The following is a 15,266-nucleotide window of genomic DNA, read 5'->3' on the forward strand; positions in this document are numbered from 1 at the left end:
ACATTCATGTTGGATTCAAATAAATTCTTATTCAATTTTAATGATCAGATTCCCAAAATTGAAGCAATATTAAAGAGTTGGTAGAATCTTTTTTTGATTACTAGTAGAGTACGATAGGTGGTGGAAATCTTTTCCAGCCCACATACAGAAGTATTGCCTTTGTCTTCACGGTGGCCCTTTGATGTGTATTTTACCTACCTAATTCCATCATGAAGATTTTTACAGTGAGCCATCATGAATGTGCGTCAATCATGCACAACCCCAGCTGTAAAACTGTATCTGATACAGACCCAGATGACCAATCTGTGCATAGCCTTACACATCTACATGAAAATACTCACTCAAAAAAGGTTATTTTCAAAACAAAATCTTTATTACGTAGAACAGTTTTTTTAAAAAGGCTATAAAAAAACTTTTATTAAAGAAAACATTGTTCATATTACTGGGTTCAAAGAAGGAATAACTGATGAATAATTTAATAGCCATTCATATCTCCTGCCAGTTATATAGAAAATTTTGCATGTTATACATAAATAATCCATATTTTGTTTTCATACATTTCCTTTCCTCACACTGGCCCCCCCAAATCCCATGTCTGCAGCATCATTTTATAGAGGATTTACAATTTCCTGAGATCCATTACATCAGTCTGGAACGAAGCCATCATTCTTGATTCCACAAGGGCCTGACAACTGGCCAACCAGTGACAAACATTCTACAGAACTCACTACATTGCTACAAGTCAATTTCATCAATTACTGAATAAATAACTCAATTTGTATATATTGTTGTAATATATAAAAAAAAAATTGTTTCAAATACACATAAATGTAACATTTAGACAGTAAAAACTTTAAGACTGTTTACATTAAGTGAAAAAGGGGTTCCAGTTTAAATGAAAGGCAAATCCCTGCTTCAAAGCTCTTCCTGAAATAATGGCTAGTTTTCCCCTTCATATAGAAGCCCCAGTAGAGTCAATGTACACGTTAAGGCATAACCGCAGCCTACAAGTGCCAATAAGTTTGAACACACAGACCGCAATGCTACATTTCACCAGCAGGGGTACTGCAAATGAAAACTCTAGGTACGACTCCAAGTTCAAGGGGACTGATAAAAATGGCAGCTTCTTTCTTTAGGTACATGAAAAGGCCATTAGCAGGGCTACACTTTCTAGGGGAAATCCCATTACTTAGGAATATTTACAAATATGCATGCAATAGAGCCGAAGCCCAACAACACCATTGTCCATCTAGAAGAAATATGAAGGGTTTTAGGTTGGAAGTTGTTGCATGACAGACATGAGAAAATGTCACATATGCAAACCACCACAATCTGCTCCAGTCCCACATCAAATCATTTCTGCCTATGTAGTGTCAAGATTATTTGCTTTATAAAAGGGTGACTAAGATTTTTTTTTATAGATATATATATATATATATATATATATATATATATTTTTTTTTTTTATATATATTGATGGCACATATTTGTACTTGCAAATTATGGCACAGCAACATGTTCAATATTTTCAGGATTTTATTTTCAAATGCTCCCCCTAGTGGCTATAGCTATATCAGCTAGTGCTGTCAGCATCCTTGCTGGAGGACAGCTGAAATGAAATTAAAAAGGAACCTGCAAAAAAGTCTGTAATTTCCAGTGAATTATTAGGAATTAGTGCTAACCAAATATGTCAGATGAAAGAAGTGGAAAAGTCTTTATTCAAGTATGTAGCAAACAAATAAACCCACCATGAACAAAAGCTGACAACATACAGTTTATGTACAGATTAAAAAGGTAAGTGGTGGCTGCATTCATTTTCTTATTCATTTTTTTCACTTGCTGATCCTGTCAATAACACATTTCCGGTCCTAGGTTGATTTTGCTTACTCACTGTACTTTATGAAAGCAGTGTTATCACCCTAGGCTGATCTACTAATTTGGACTACAAACACATTCTCTTCTGTTTAGATACATTGCATAGGGGGGTAGGGGGGATTTATAGTTTACAGAAGATAGCTTAGAAGGAAGATTATTCAAGATTTCAGTTCAATTCACAGGACGTTACACGTCACTTAACCCAAAAAATGAAAACGAATGCAGCCACCACAGCTAAGAACTGGTTACCTGAAAAAGATTACATTTGTTTTTTGGGATTAGACATCCTTCAAACATCTAGGCTCTCTCAAAACTCCCAAAATGAATTTCTATTCTAGGCGGTTGTGGTCATGTCATGTCTGCTTCCTGAGCTACAAGCGAATAAGTTCTAATCAGGGTTTCTGGTATTTTATTTTGAATTCAGTTTTTCAGGTCTTTGTATAGCGGGGATGGAGAAATGAATGCAGATGCTAAGAGAAAGCCAGTCTGATTAAGGAACGTTTAAAGGAGGCAGGGAACATGAATGTCCATTGATACAAATTGGAGGCGGTTCTAACATTAGCAGGCCATACATGATGTTATTTTCTTTCCTGCAACCACAGATTGTAAGAAAGGAAAACACTAAAAATTCCCCCATCATCACAGCCAGTGTTGATGAAGGGAATCCCCCCTGCAGAGCTATTGTGTTCTGGCAGACTGCACTAGGGACCCCATATGTACCTTGCAAGAAGAAAAAAAAAAAAAAAAAAAAATGAAAAAAAATCGACAATTTCATATAAATATATATATATTTTTTGGCCATAGAATTAGGTGCTTTAGGCATGCTCAGGCAATAATCTTTGTACAGTAGGGATAGTGCTAAGGATCTGTTTAAAAGTAAATCTGTCATAATTACAATGTAATTAAACAGGCTACCATTGATAACCCATTTGTAAACACTGATTGACTGGTGTTCTTGCTGATCCTTTGACTTCAATAACTTTTGAGACATTAGACTCAATAAACAAGATAACCAACTATCAGAAAAGTATCCTTATTTCAAAAAAGTGACAGTTCTTTTTGGTTGAGTCCATTGAAATTCGAAAATCTGAATGATAGCCATATGGCCCGTACACACGATCCGAATATCATACGAAAATGGTCATCCGAGGAAGGATCATACGATTTTCAGATTGTGTGTACACTACTTTCGACACCCGATCACGACCATTCATCCGATCTTATTCGATCGGGCATTCACGAAAATTTTCCTTGTACGATTTTCGGGTTGGTCAGTATAGTTTTCGTCTGAAAATTCAATACAAATACATTACAACACACTTCACTTCCGTTTTTTTTTTTTTATCGTATGAGAATTTTCGTGACTTTATTCAGCTATTCAATTTCTACTTGCGCCTATTAACTGAAAATGGTCGTACGATATTCAGATTGTGTGTACGGGCCATTAGGGTACAGCTTTGTGAATTGAGCCCACAGACTCAGAACAGTTATGCAGCTCTAGCAAGTCTGAACTCCTAATCTGCATACTTGTTCCTCTATAATGACCAGGAAATGAGTAAAGCCTAGTACACATTACTAAACTGACAGCTCTGATCAGAGCCCCTGTACTTACTATCCATAGTTAGAACAGCAATCTCCCCTGTTGAGCGGCCGGCTTCTGTCGGACTGGCTGTCATTCACAAGTGCTGAATGTCAGGCGGTTTTTATTGATGTCGCTCAACCTTCAGCCTGTGTGTACTAGGCTTTAAGCTAGATTATGTATGCCAGCCAGGTAACCAGTATATCTGTATGGATCTTAATGGTGACCTCAACATTTATCTGATGACAGGGTTCCTTTGAAAGGAAATCTTCCAGCAGTTGGATGGTGTCTACACATATGATGGCCCTCTAATGTCTAGGTGCCCACTTGCTGTCTGGTGAAACTCGTCACTGTGACAGCAATTGAAGCTCTTTCTGAGCTCCAGATAGCAGTAAAAACCCAACAGAAGTTCTAATATTCCCCCACACCATCCAAAACTTAAAAACAAAATATGTTTTAGATGGACATACACTAGGTTTTCAAGTGTGAAAGCCTCCAATTTCTGTCTGATAAATGTACACAATACATTAACAGAAAACACTGTCTTGGGCTCTTTTCAAACAGCTCTGTTATATATTATAAAGGTGGGATAAAAAAAAAGAAACCTTTTATGAAGGATTTGGTATTTAGTCATTTTAAACTTAGCTCTCACATACCTTCTAAATAAAGTAAACATTTTCAGAAAAAAAGCTGTATTCTCCTGTAAACATGACATTGTACATGTCTGCCCATTTCCAACACAATCCCTTGTTTAGAAGTCAAGGCATGGCCACAACCTTTTCATCAGCAAGAAATGTAAACCACTAATTAGTAACAGAAACCCATAGGACATAGAATGTAATGGGACAATGAGAAGAAATGAGCAACAATACAAGAGAGAAGGAAATGTAACTTTTTGTCAGAATAAAATAGATATACAGCATATGTTTTGTAGAAAAGTCTCCAAATGTGCAGATTCTACCCAGAGAAAGCAATCATTCAATCAGTGCCCCAAGAGGTGGCCTAGGTAGGGCTTTCTCTTGTAATGTCACGGGATCCCTGAACACCCACATTATGATCTGGGAGCTCAGGCTTCAAGCCTGGTACATACGGGCCGAATATCAGCCGGTTTAACAGAGACTGGTCAACATTTGGCCCATGTGTACCCCAGCCTGGCTTGTCAAATGGGCTTGCTAGGAAACCAGCATCCAATCAGCGTTGGCAGCCAACGACCACTGAACACTGACCAGTGTGTTTTTTGGGGGGGGGGGGGGGGAAATCCTCTGTCAGGACACAATAGCTCAGCGGGGCGATCATTGTACTAACGTAGCTCCCCCCAAGCGCCTCAATTTTTTTGTTCAGCCCGCTGGGTTAAACGAAAAGATAACCAATAGCGCGTACAAAGCTTGAGGATCATCCAGCAAGAGACTAGAAACTCCCCACGTAATCTCAGATCTCCATATACATTCATGCCTCCTCCAGCTCAAACATTGGGTTCTGGATGTAGCCTTTAAAGGCAATTTTAGTTTTGAATATAATTTTCTCGTTATGTTCAAAACTAAAACTGCAACTTCTTTTTAAAGCGGGAGTCCACCGGGACTCCGCGTTTTTTGTTTTTTTTTAAAAGTCAGCAGCTACAAATACTGCAGCTGCTGGCTTTTAAAATAGTGACACTTACCTGTCCAGCGCGCCCGCGATGTCGGCACCCGAAGCCGATCGCTAGGTCGTCTGTCGGGTCCTGCCGCCGCCATCTTGGGTATGGGAATCAGGAAATGGAGCCTTTCGGCTTCATTTCCCAGTTCCCTACTGCGCATGTGCGAGCCGCGCTGCGCAATGAGGACGGTCCCCGCTGCCTCTGGGAGCTGTGTGTTTCCCAGCAGGCAGCGGGGCACTTGCGGAAGGGGGCGGGCGCTTGCGGAAAGGGGCGTAACGTACGCCCCTTTCCGCAGAGAGCTAGCCCGGAAGTGGGTGCAGTTACCTGGATTATCCAGGTAACTGCACCCCCCTCCCCCCTGAAAGGTGCCAATTGTGGCGCCGGAGGGGGGGAGGAATCCGATGAGCGGAAGGTCCATTTTAGGGTGGACCTCCGCTTTAAATAATTTTTTATAGTTCGATTTGAATAATGCACAAGAATATTTCGGATCAAATTCAGCCAGCAGGTTGAGCTCTGGAGTCTGCTAGCCAAGTTTTTTGTAGCCGTTTACTTATGCTATAAAGATCCTGACTGTCCCAATCTATTGGCAACGCACACAAATAGCTAAATGGGTCAGAAGGAGGGTATATCCCCTTTTTAAGGTCTCTAGTTATGTAGGGCTCTGTATAGAGTATCGTCTAGAGAGATATGGTCTGCAAGTGAGCTGCTGCTTCCAGACTGTCTTATAAGGAACATCAGAATTCCCTTTGGGAATACTTTCACGGAAGTACCCCGAATAAACCGCTCCATTCTACAATAAGGATGTCACACAAGTAATACTTGATCAGTTTATAAACATTTGAAATAAAACTGACTGAAATCCAATATTGTTTCATTTTAAACAGGTGCCAATGACTACTGATACTTGAGGGGTCTATTGTCTGTTTAAGATCCAAGCCTTTGTGCGCTGGGTACACGGCCTGAAGGAAAATCCAAGTAGGGGCCATTTTCTATCCCTTTTGAACAAATGGCTCACTATGTTAGGAAGAACTTTTTACCTTGTTCCTCCATAATGTCACTAGCTCCTAGTGGAACAACACTGGGTTAGCTCACAGGATAAAAGGCTCTATGTTTGAAAGGAAAGGTACACTTTAAACTAATGTTGGATGCTTATCAAACACACATTACAATATGCTTCACTTCCACCAGAAACTACTTAGTATAAAGGAATACAAACTGGATATTTTAGATAGGTGCTTACATTGTTAAATCGAAAGGAATTTGTACAGAGATTGTACAGTCAGATTATAACATGTATTGAGTTTTAGACGTATTAGCAGAAATATAATGCAATTATCTACCTTTCAACAGTTCTATTTACAACTAAATCACATATTAGCATCTTTGCTGCACAAACTACAAGTGCAGATTAAACTATAATATAAACAAATAAAACAAACCTAAAGAAGCAATTATTAGTGTATAGATGATCAAGAAAGAAAGCAGGTGAGCGCTATTAAGTCTGGAAGAAAAAAATACTCCGATAAAATCTAAAAGAAAAAAAAAAAATACTCTAACAAAATGCAGAAACTGACAGCTTGTACGGGGACTAAAATAAGTGCTCCTTATAAACTGAACATAGATCTAACACTTGTCCTGCGGTCCCATTATATAAGACCTGATGAGAAGAAGTAGGAATCATATTACTACATATTGAACTCAGTAGATTGGAGGAGTCTGTCAGTCGTCATCTACCACCATAGTTCTGTAGAGTTTGGTTACTTGCACATGTGGCGTTTGGTCCACGTACATCCAATCCCGGCATTTTAGTGCACTTATGAGGGACAGTTGCAGCATACAGATCTGCCACCTATCAATCTATTGCAGACTGAACTACACACACTGCGGCTGGACAGGGCAGAATCCTTTACGGAGTGCTACTTGCTTTTAGGGCCCTATGCACTGAGGGAGAAATGCATGGAATACCTGTGTTCTGGGCATACATTCCTGGATGCCTATAGTACCAAAGGCCAGTAAAGCGTTCAAACACATTCAGGCGCAGCATATTTAAGCCTGCCATAGACTTTGACAAGCTGCAGGCAGTGGGGCTGGACTCTGCACCTGTGCATCCTGGGTGCATAAAAATGTTGGGATGGGATGCACACTGGTTAAATGCAAAATATGCAAGTCACCTAAGGGGTCTATTAGAGCAAAAAAAAAAGGGGTGAAACGAGAAGCAACATATCACGTCTTAGGTAAAAGGGTAATTACAAATGACATTATGTTTTATAACCATATTAAAGTGCTAAAGCTACCGGGCTGAACTGTACATGCTGTTAGTAAAAATATACAAAAACTTACACACCAGGGAGCTGGGTGTTTTTTGCTATCTACCACCTTAGAAATTTTTATTAGCTAGAAGAAAAGAGTCACTCACAGACCAGAAATACAAATGTGTTGCTGATTTGTGACAGCTATATTCTTGAGAATGGATGCAGAAACCACACTGCTCTGTCCGAGCTGTTTGACCATCATCATGCAGGAAAACATGTAAAAACTAGAAGATGGCTCAATTCAGTGAATGATAGGAAAGAAATCCAAATCCTACAAAGCCTGTCACCATTACCTTTTAATGATCAAAAGGTTTAGGAGGATGGCATAATTCTATAGGTAAAACAGAACACAAACAAGTAATGTGGTTACTGTGGACCAGAGCACTTCTCATCCAATTTTCTTATGGTCCAGTTTTGGGCTCCAACCTGTCAGTTTCATTCTATTTTATGTCTATAAAACCACTTAAAGTAATTACAAAAAAAAAAAAAAAAAAAAAAAAAAAGAATAAACTGACCATTATGCTATTCATACAACAAATACATCTTGTAAATAAAACAAAAAAAATAAAAATAAAACACACAAATACATTTTAGTGAATTCACAGCTTGTAGAAAACCACTGATGTATAGTTTTTGGTAAATTTAGTTACATGTGCATATGTTTCAAATCATTTATATTACTCTATAATATAAGCCCTTTTAAGATAAAGTTATTTTTTTCATCTGGATAATATACGGCATCTGATATTGCATAATGTAAAATCTCCCTATCCTAAAGAATAATTCTTATAACAGATCATATAACAATACCAGTTACATTGCATTTAGGTCTGTCTGTTTCAGTTTAGTAAGCTACACAGTGTTCAGAAGTGTGGCCCCAAGGTTAAACTTTACCCTAAGGGCCTTTATAAAAGCATCTTTTAAAGAAAATATCCACCCAAGACTAGAAAATAATTTTAGGTGAAGGGCAATGGTAAACGCTGTGGACAAAATTATTTCTATTTGCTTTGTAGCCATGCTTTCATTTAACACAAGTAAAGCGAAAATGGCCCATCCTTAAACATGCCAGAACTTCAGTGGGCAGTCGTGGCTCTGGCAAAAGGTGTTTTTTTGTAGTCTGGGCCTAGGATCCAAGGGGCTCCATAGGGTTCCATTGAAAGACTGTAACAGGTATGCATAATTCTGCACTTGAACACGGTTGTAACATTTTAGGTCAGATGAGGCTCCCTGTCAATTTCAATCCCATTGTTTTAAGTGTCAGAAGGCTCTATTGTGGTTGGTACCAATTTGTTACATAAAAATAAAAGAGAGTGACTGGTGGAAGTACATTTAGGTACGGATCTTCATAGTGGAAAATGGGCACATATAAATATGTTTGCAACAAATGGACAACTATTGTGTTGTATAGGGCATCAGTGTAAACATTTGAGTATTAAATAACCTAGTTTATATTGGTTTTCTAACCTGCTAGAAAATCAATGAACTATAGCAGGGGTCTTCAAACGTTCTAAACACAAGGTCCAGTTTATTGTCCTTCAGACTTTTGGAGGGCCAGACTGTGGCCAGCAGAAGTGGGAATTCTTCTGGCATCAGAAAGTAACCATTGCCATATTTGGTATTTGGCAGCAGCCCTGTGTCTCATATCATTGAAGGGCAGGATAAAGGCAAGCAGAGGGCCACAGTTTGGAGACCAGTGCAATATAGAGTACTGACCATTCCCTTCTCTATATATAAAAAAAGGGACCTTTCCGCTGCATGTGCATTACATTCACATACAGTCTGGGTCGGCAGGAAGGCCATAGCCAGTCCTAGCTTTCCATCAATGTAATGTATAATATAAGCCCACAGCCTATCCCATCACCCTTCACCCAAATCACAATGTATAGATGTAGATGGAAGATCTTTCATATTCTATAGACCCGTAACATTTTCACACAGATCTTCTCTATCCATAATTGGGATCAGCAATACCTGTATTTTTTTTTTTTTTAAGTAATTACTTTAGACAATTTTAAATAACAATATTCATGTAATATTGTGGTAAATTACATAGCCAGTATAGTACAATTCAGTTACTGTATATAAACATATAGCACAAACGCCATGTAAACATCGTCCTAGTATGCACAAGTAGCCGTATGGGTTCTGTGGTCCAGTCATATACACACAGATATGAATGGCAGATTGTTTTTCTCCTGGGTCACCGTGTGGATTAGGTTTGACAATTTACATAGCACCAACCCTGGAGCAGGCATTACAAAAACCTGCTAGAATAGAAGTAGTTGGGCTGTCAAGGTGCATGTTCCAGGGTGGTCTTTTGTATCCTGGCTTCATTACTTAGTCACTGACTTAGAACAGGCATATGCATAAGTGACCAGACACCTACACATGATTGATCAAGGACAGTGACTAAGGATTAAAAATAAAAAGGATAACAGTCTTGGAACAAGTAGCTTCAAAAACTAGTCAGCAATGGCAATACCCTTATTTCTATACCAACAGGTTACATGTGAAGAAGAAATTCTGACCACTGTTGCGGGATTCCTTAGCACAATTACGAAACCTAAAGTTGTTCATACATGGACTAGTTATTCTTGATCTGCCTTTTAATGACCCATGTAAATGTTGGAAAAATACCAATGTCATCCAAAATGCATCTTGAAGACAAACAGGCATATTTGATTGTGTAAATGTAGAATTCTGTCAGTGTATATGGTCTGTCAATGCCTGCATTTTTAGACCCACATACAGTATGATCTGGAAACACAGCTATTGTGTAGAACAAATGTTTTACTGTATATCTGGGTACTTAGATGTAAAATTCCAGCTGCTTGATGTTCACTTTGAGCAGCAAGATCTCACACCTTTGGGTACCAGTAGGCCAACTTGTACAAAAGCCTACCAACCTATAAATTTGTATCTGGGCTCAAGGACCCTCTTAGGACCCTGGTAAAAGTTAAACTCAGGACCACAGTGGTGGATCACAACATTGCTGGTCACTACATGACCATGTTCCTACATGCCGTGGCAGAACAGATAACACTTTTTAAACTGCTCTCTCATATATTTTAACTATATTACCAAAGGATAGGAAATGGTTTGAAGACCTAAAAAAAAACTGGATAACAGATTCAGGTAGAAAATAAGGGTTCACGACATACAGAATGGAAGTACCTAAAAGAAGAACTGTCTGTGTTGTCATAACACATGATTAAACAAGAGATGCTGATAGGTGTAACAGGTATGAGCCGCAAGGCCTGCTCTGGACCTGGCATTACACCAGTCAAATGGTCCCAAGCTGGAACATATGAATGAAATTTCTTCTGACAGGGAGGTCTAAAGTCTAAATATGGCGCTATACACAGCGGAAATTACATAAATAGTATTCACTGTAAGACGTTGTCTGGAATATTGTTCTCTATAAACGAGACAAATCAATCTGAAAACAATTATTCAGGCTTAATGTGTCTTCTACACTTGACATGCTAACAGAACACTGATGTAAAAATTTGTTTATTGATGTCCGAGTTTTGTGTCCTGCACAATATTTTTTACAATAAAAAGGGTATTTGAAAAATAATTTCTCAATCAAGCCTATGTAACTGGATTAAGAATGTGTAACAAATGATGTAACAGATAATAAAACTTCTTATAACAGATAAAAGTGTTCCGTTCATCTACACCACATATCCTCCGCTGTTGCAGCAAATAGGGAACAGTAGAGAGCCAAAGTAGACCACAATGCACAACCAGCAGGAACCCATCTTAACCCAGAAGGGGGACCAGCTGCCAGTAAAGAGCTTTTCTATATCAGCATGGTTGTAACTGTGGAAAGAGAAAAAAAAGACAGTAAGAATGTGTGGGTTATATTCATGAAGAATGGTACGAAATTTAGTATACTGCACATTGGCCCATGGAAATTGAGTACAGTTTCACTTATGTTTAGCCTAAATATTTACTATCAAATGAATGATGGCCTAAAATATATGTGTCATGCGTGATATATGAGACCTGCTATTGCTCACCTTCTGAAAATGGTAGAGGAGGGGCAGCTTCCATAAATGCATGCCTCATAAATGCATATTGCCTGTACTGCATACATGTATGCTTAGTTGCATTAAACTGTATATATAAAAAATCAATCATATCTCTCTCTTAAATAAATAAATTATACTTCGTTGCATTAAACTGTATACACATGTGCTTATTTACTTTAAACTGTTTACATATGTGCTTATTTTTCCTAGGACTACATATCTGCTTATTTGCCTAGAACTATATACATGTGTTTATTTGTCTAGGGATACATGCATATGCGCTTATTGCCTAACGCTGCATTAATGGCAGGTTAAGACTAGACTAGCTAAATGACTTAGAAGGGTAAGGTAGGTACACTGCCCTCAGGTTAAGGGGTCTGGCAATGTTCACATCTCCTGTATACCTGCATGTTTGCATACCTGAGTACTTGCATACTTCCATATCTATGGGGTTGTATACCGGTAGACCAATATTGTCTACACTACATCCTTGTGGAACTGCGTATGAGTTGGTCTAATACAGTCACTTTATTATATATCTGCGAGACTAGCTAAATGACTTAGAAGGGTGAGGTAGGTACACTGCCCTCAGGTTAAGTGGTCTGGCAATGTTCACGTCTCCTGTTGGACCAAAGTTATCAGGGTGATCTGAGCCACTGTAGCGCCTGATGCCCAGGTTTCCCTCCTAAGTGAGGGAGGCGTCTGAGGTTGCGGTGTTAGAGAGTATATCAGACCATAAGATTTTAGAGCAGTCTCTGAGGTGGTTCACTCCTTGCTTAGTCGGGTCAGTCTTTGCCTTGTGTTGGGTCTAGGCTCGATCTGTTCAGTGATGACCTCTCTGCAAGAGGTAGTTTGCGGGGCCCATAATCATCAGGAAACACACAGCTTCATATGTCGGGTTGTTTCGAGCCTCATCAAAGAATTCTGTAATTGCCTTCAGGCTAGCCACAGCTTCTGAAGTTCACAAAGCTCCTAGCTCCGGTGCTAGACTTGCTTAACCACTTAAGGACCAGGCCTCTTTTTCGGACTTGGTGTTTCCATGTTTAAAACAGTTTTTTTTGCTAGAAAATTACTTAGAACCCCCAAACATTTTATATTGTTTTTTTTCTAACACCCTAGAGAATAAAATGGCGGTCATTGAAATACTTTTTTTCACACCGTATTTGCGCAGCGGTCTTAGAAGCGCACTTTTTTTGGAAAAAATTCACTTTTTTGAATAAAAAAATAAGACAACAGTAAAATTAGCCCAATTTTTTTTTTATACTGTGAAAGATAATGGTATGCCGAGTAAATTGATACCCAACATGTCACGCTTCAAAATTGCGCCCGCTCGTGGAATGGCGTCAAACTTTTAGCCTCAAAAATCTCCATAAGCGACATTTAAAAAATTCTACAGGTTGCATTTTTTGCGTTACAGAGGAGGTCTAGGGCTAGAATTATTGCTCTCGCTCTACCGATCGCGGCGATACCTCACATATGTGGTTTGACCACCGTTTTCATATGCGGGCGCTACTCACGTATGCACTCGCTTCTGTGCGCAAGCTCGTCGTAACGGGGTGTTTTTAAAAAAAAATTTTTTTTTTCTTATTTATTTTAATTTATTTTATTTATTTTTACACTTTTTAAAAAAAATAAATAAAATGGATCACTTTTATTCCTATTACAAGGAATGTAAACATCCCTTGTATTAGAAAAAAGCATGACAGGTCCTCTTAAATATGAGATCTGGGGTCAAAAGGTCCTCAGATCTCATATTTGGGCTAAAATGCAACAAAAAAAAAAAAGAAAAAAAAAAAAGACAATCTGACATTTAAAAAAAATATATACCTTTAAGAGGTATGGGCGGAAGTGACGTTTTGACGTCGCTTCCGCCCTCCTATGGTATAGAGACGAGTGGGGGCCATCTTAGCCTCACTTGTCTCTATGCCCAGCAGACAGAAGGACCCGATCGCCTCCGCCGCTACCGACGGCTCCGGTAAGCGGCGGAAGGTGCGGGAGGGTGGCGGGAGGGGGGGTGGCACCTCTCCCGCCACCGATAGCGGTGATCTCGCGGCGAATCCGCCGCAGAGACCACCGTTATCGTACAGCCGACCGCCGCCTGAAGAGATGGATATCTCGGTTGTGGCAGCAGCTGCTGCCGTTACCGAGATATCCCTCTTCAAAAATAGGACGTACATCGTCGTGCGGCGGTCGGCAAGTGGTTAAGACGCAAGTGGTGTCAATCTCAGTATACCTCAATAACCTTTGCTCAGGAGGCAGTTGGTCCAGAATTTCCCTCAATACATTTTGCAGTAGGAAGCTGTATATAGGTCGAAGCACATTATTTATGTACAGTCCTACTCCAGGTCTTGGTAAAGGATCATTCTCTCTGTTGGGAACTTGAAGATCCAGGTATTTGATTGCTGAAAAGCTCTGTTCTCTGGGTGTTGCACAGCTAAGGATTGGTAGTTGATGGTTCAGAATCTAGAGTGATGGAATTCTTCCTTTCGGGTATTGGAAGATAATAACCAGGCCGGTTTCTCCAGTTTGGTTTGAGGGTGGCTACAGTTCAGTGGACTTGGTCTCCACAGATGTGTATACTGCCCAAAAATATCTTGGAGCTTTTGACCAGCCCGCCGTGCTCTGGATTATGGTACAAACCAGCTGTAGGTTCATCCAGAAAAGCCTCTACAGGGGCATATATGTTAACCACCAGGGAGGCACCAGGAAGCATGCGGCTCAGAAAGGTGAACCACATTCTGTCTGGAACAGACAGAATGCCGTCTCTCTATCGTCAGTGCATATTTCAGGTATAGAATAGTGGGAGGGAGAACGCTGCAGGTGAATCTACTAGATTCCAAGTTCTAGGACAGGTTGTGTCCGGGAAGAGGGTCCCACTGGCGATAGGGGCAGATGCATTGGTAACATGCTTTACCTCTGTTTCGATTTCTGCCACAGCTTTTGCGAATAATCCAGAAGGGGGTAACACTGATAATAACGTTAGCCGAATTAGCCCAGGAGGGCTTGGTACACGCACATAGCGAGTCTTGTGGGGGTCACTCCTGGGACACTCCTCAGGATTACATGGTCTTTTGTTCATACATTCATAGAATTTTACCAGAGATATCAAAGCCACGGAGGACACTGCTTTGGCCACAGTATGTTTTGGGAGACAGAAGAAGTCCTTCTCAGGTGGCAGTTTCTGTGATTGTGTCTCAAGGGCATTGCTTCAGGACATCCCAAGACTACGATAGCGCAGTGGGTAATCGGACACTAACTGACGCAGGGGGGGGGGGGGGGGGGACTGGCTTATGGCCTGGACACACCATAATAAAACTGGTTGAACATTTTCGCCCGAGGAATGATCTGATAGGGTGTGCACAACTTTCGACAGCTGATTCCGACCAGCCGAATGAAAATTTGTGAAGTGACAAACTCCCAAATTTTTCTCATACAGGAACAGAATGAATGATTTTCATTTAATGTGTACTGTTTTCGCATGAAAAATTTCAGATACGAAAGACTGCACATGATCAGAAAAAACAAATAAGAAAAAAAGCCTTTGCCGTACGAGAATTTTCATACATTATTTTTATCCTCGGTTCCGACTTGCTGTGAAACATTGAGGAAAACCAGCTGATCGTTTGGCCTATTTTCTCATAGTGTGTGTGGGGCTTAACTGCCACTGACATCACCATAGTTAAATTTTTAATCTGGTTGAAAAAAAAGATACAAGCATATCCAGTTCAAACAACATAGAAAAAAAATGCTAATAATATACACTGTTACTGTACTAATGACACTGCCTGGAAAGGGGTTAACATCTAGGGCGATCAAAGGGTTAAAAGTTT

The 15,266-nt window shown here is 39.8% G+C and overlaps 1 protein-coding gene across 1 annotated transcript in view; it reads right to left on the reverse strand.

Moving 5' to 3' along the window:
* Positions 1 to 351: 351 nt before the first annotated feature.
* The window catches only part of SERINC5 (serine incorporator 5), an 84,511-nt gene continuing 69,596 nt past the window's right edge, over positions 352 to 15,266 (reverse strand). Inside the window, exon 12 of the mRNA XM_077462609.1 lies at positions 352 to 11,224. Coding sequence (XP_077318735.1) covers positions 11,077 to 11,224 — 148 coding nt within the window. The 3' untranslated portion in view covers positions 352 to 11,076. The remainder of the gene's footprint in view (positions 11,225 to 15,266) is intronic.

Source organism: Lithobates pipiens, unplaced genomic scaffold (assembly GCF_037356315.1).
Source record: "Lithobates pipiens isolate NorthernLeopardFrog02 unplaced genomic scaffold, aLitPip1_a1.2 Scaffold_3, whole genome shotgun sequence".
Taxonomy (NCBI): domain Eukaryota; kingdom Metazoa; phylum Chordata; class Amphibia; order Anura; family Ranidae; genus Lithobates; species Lithobates pipiens.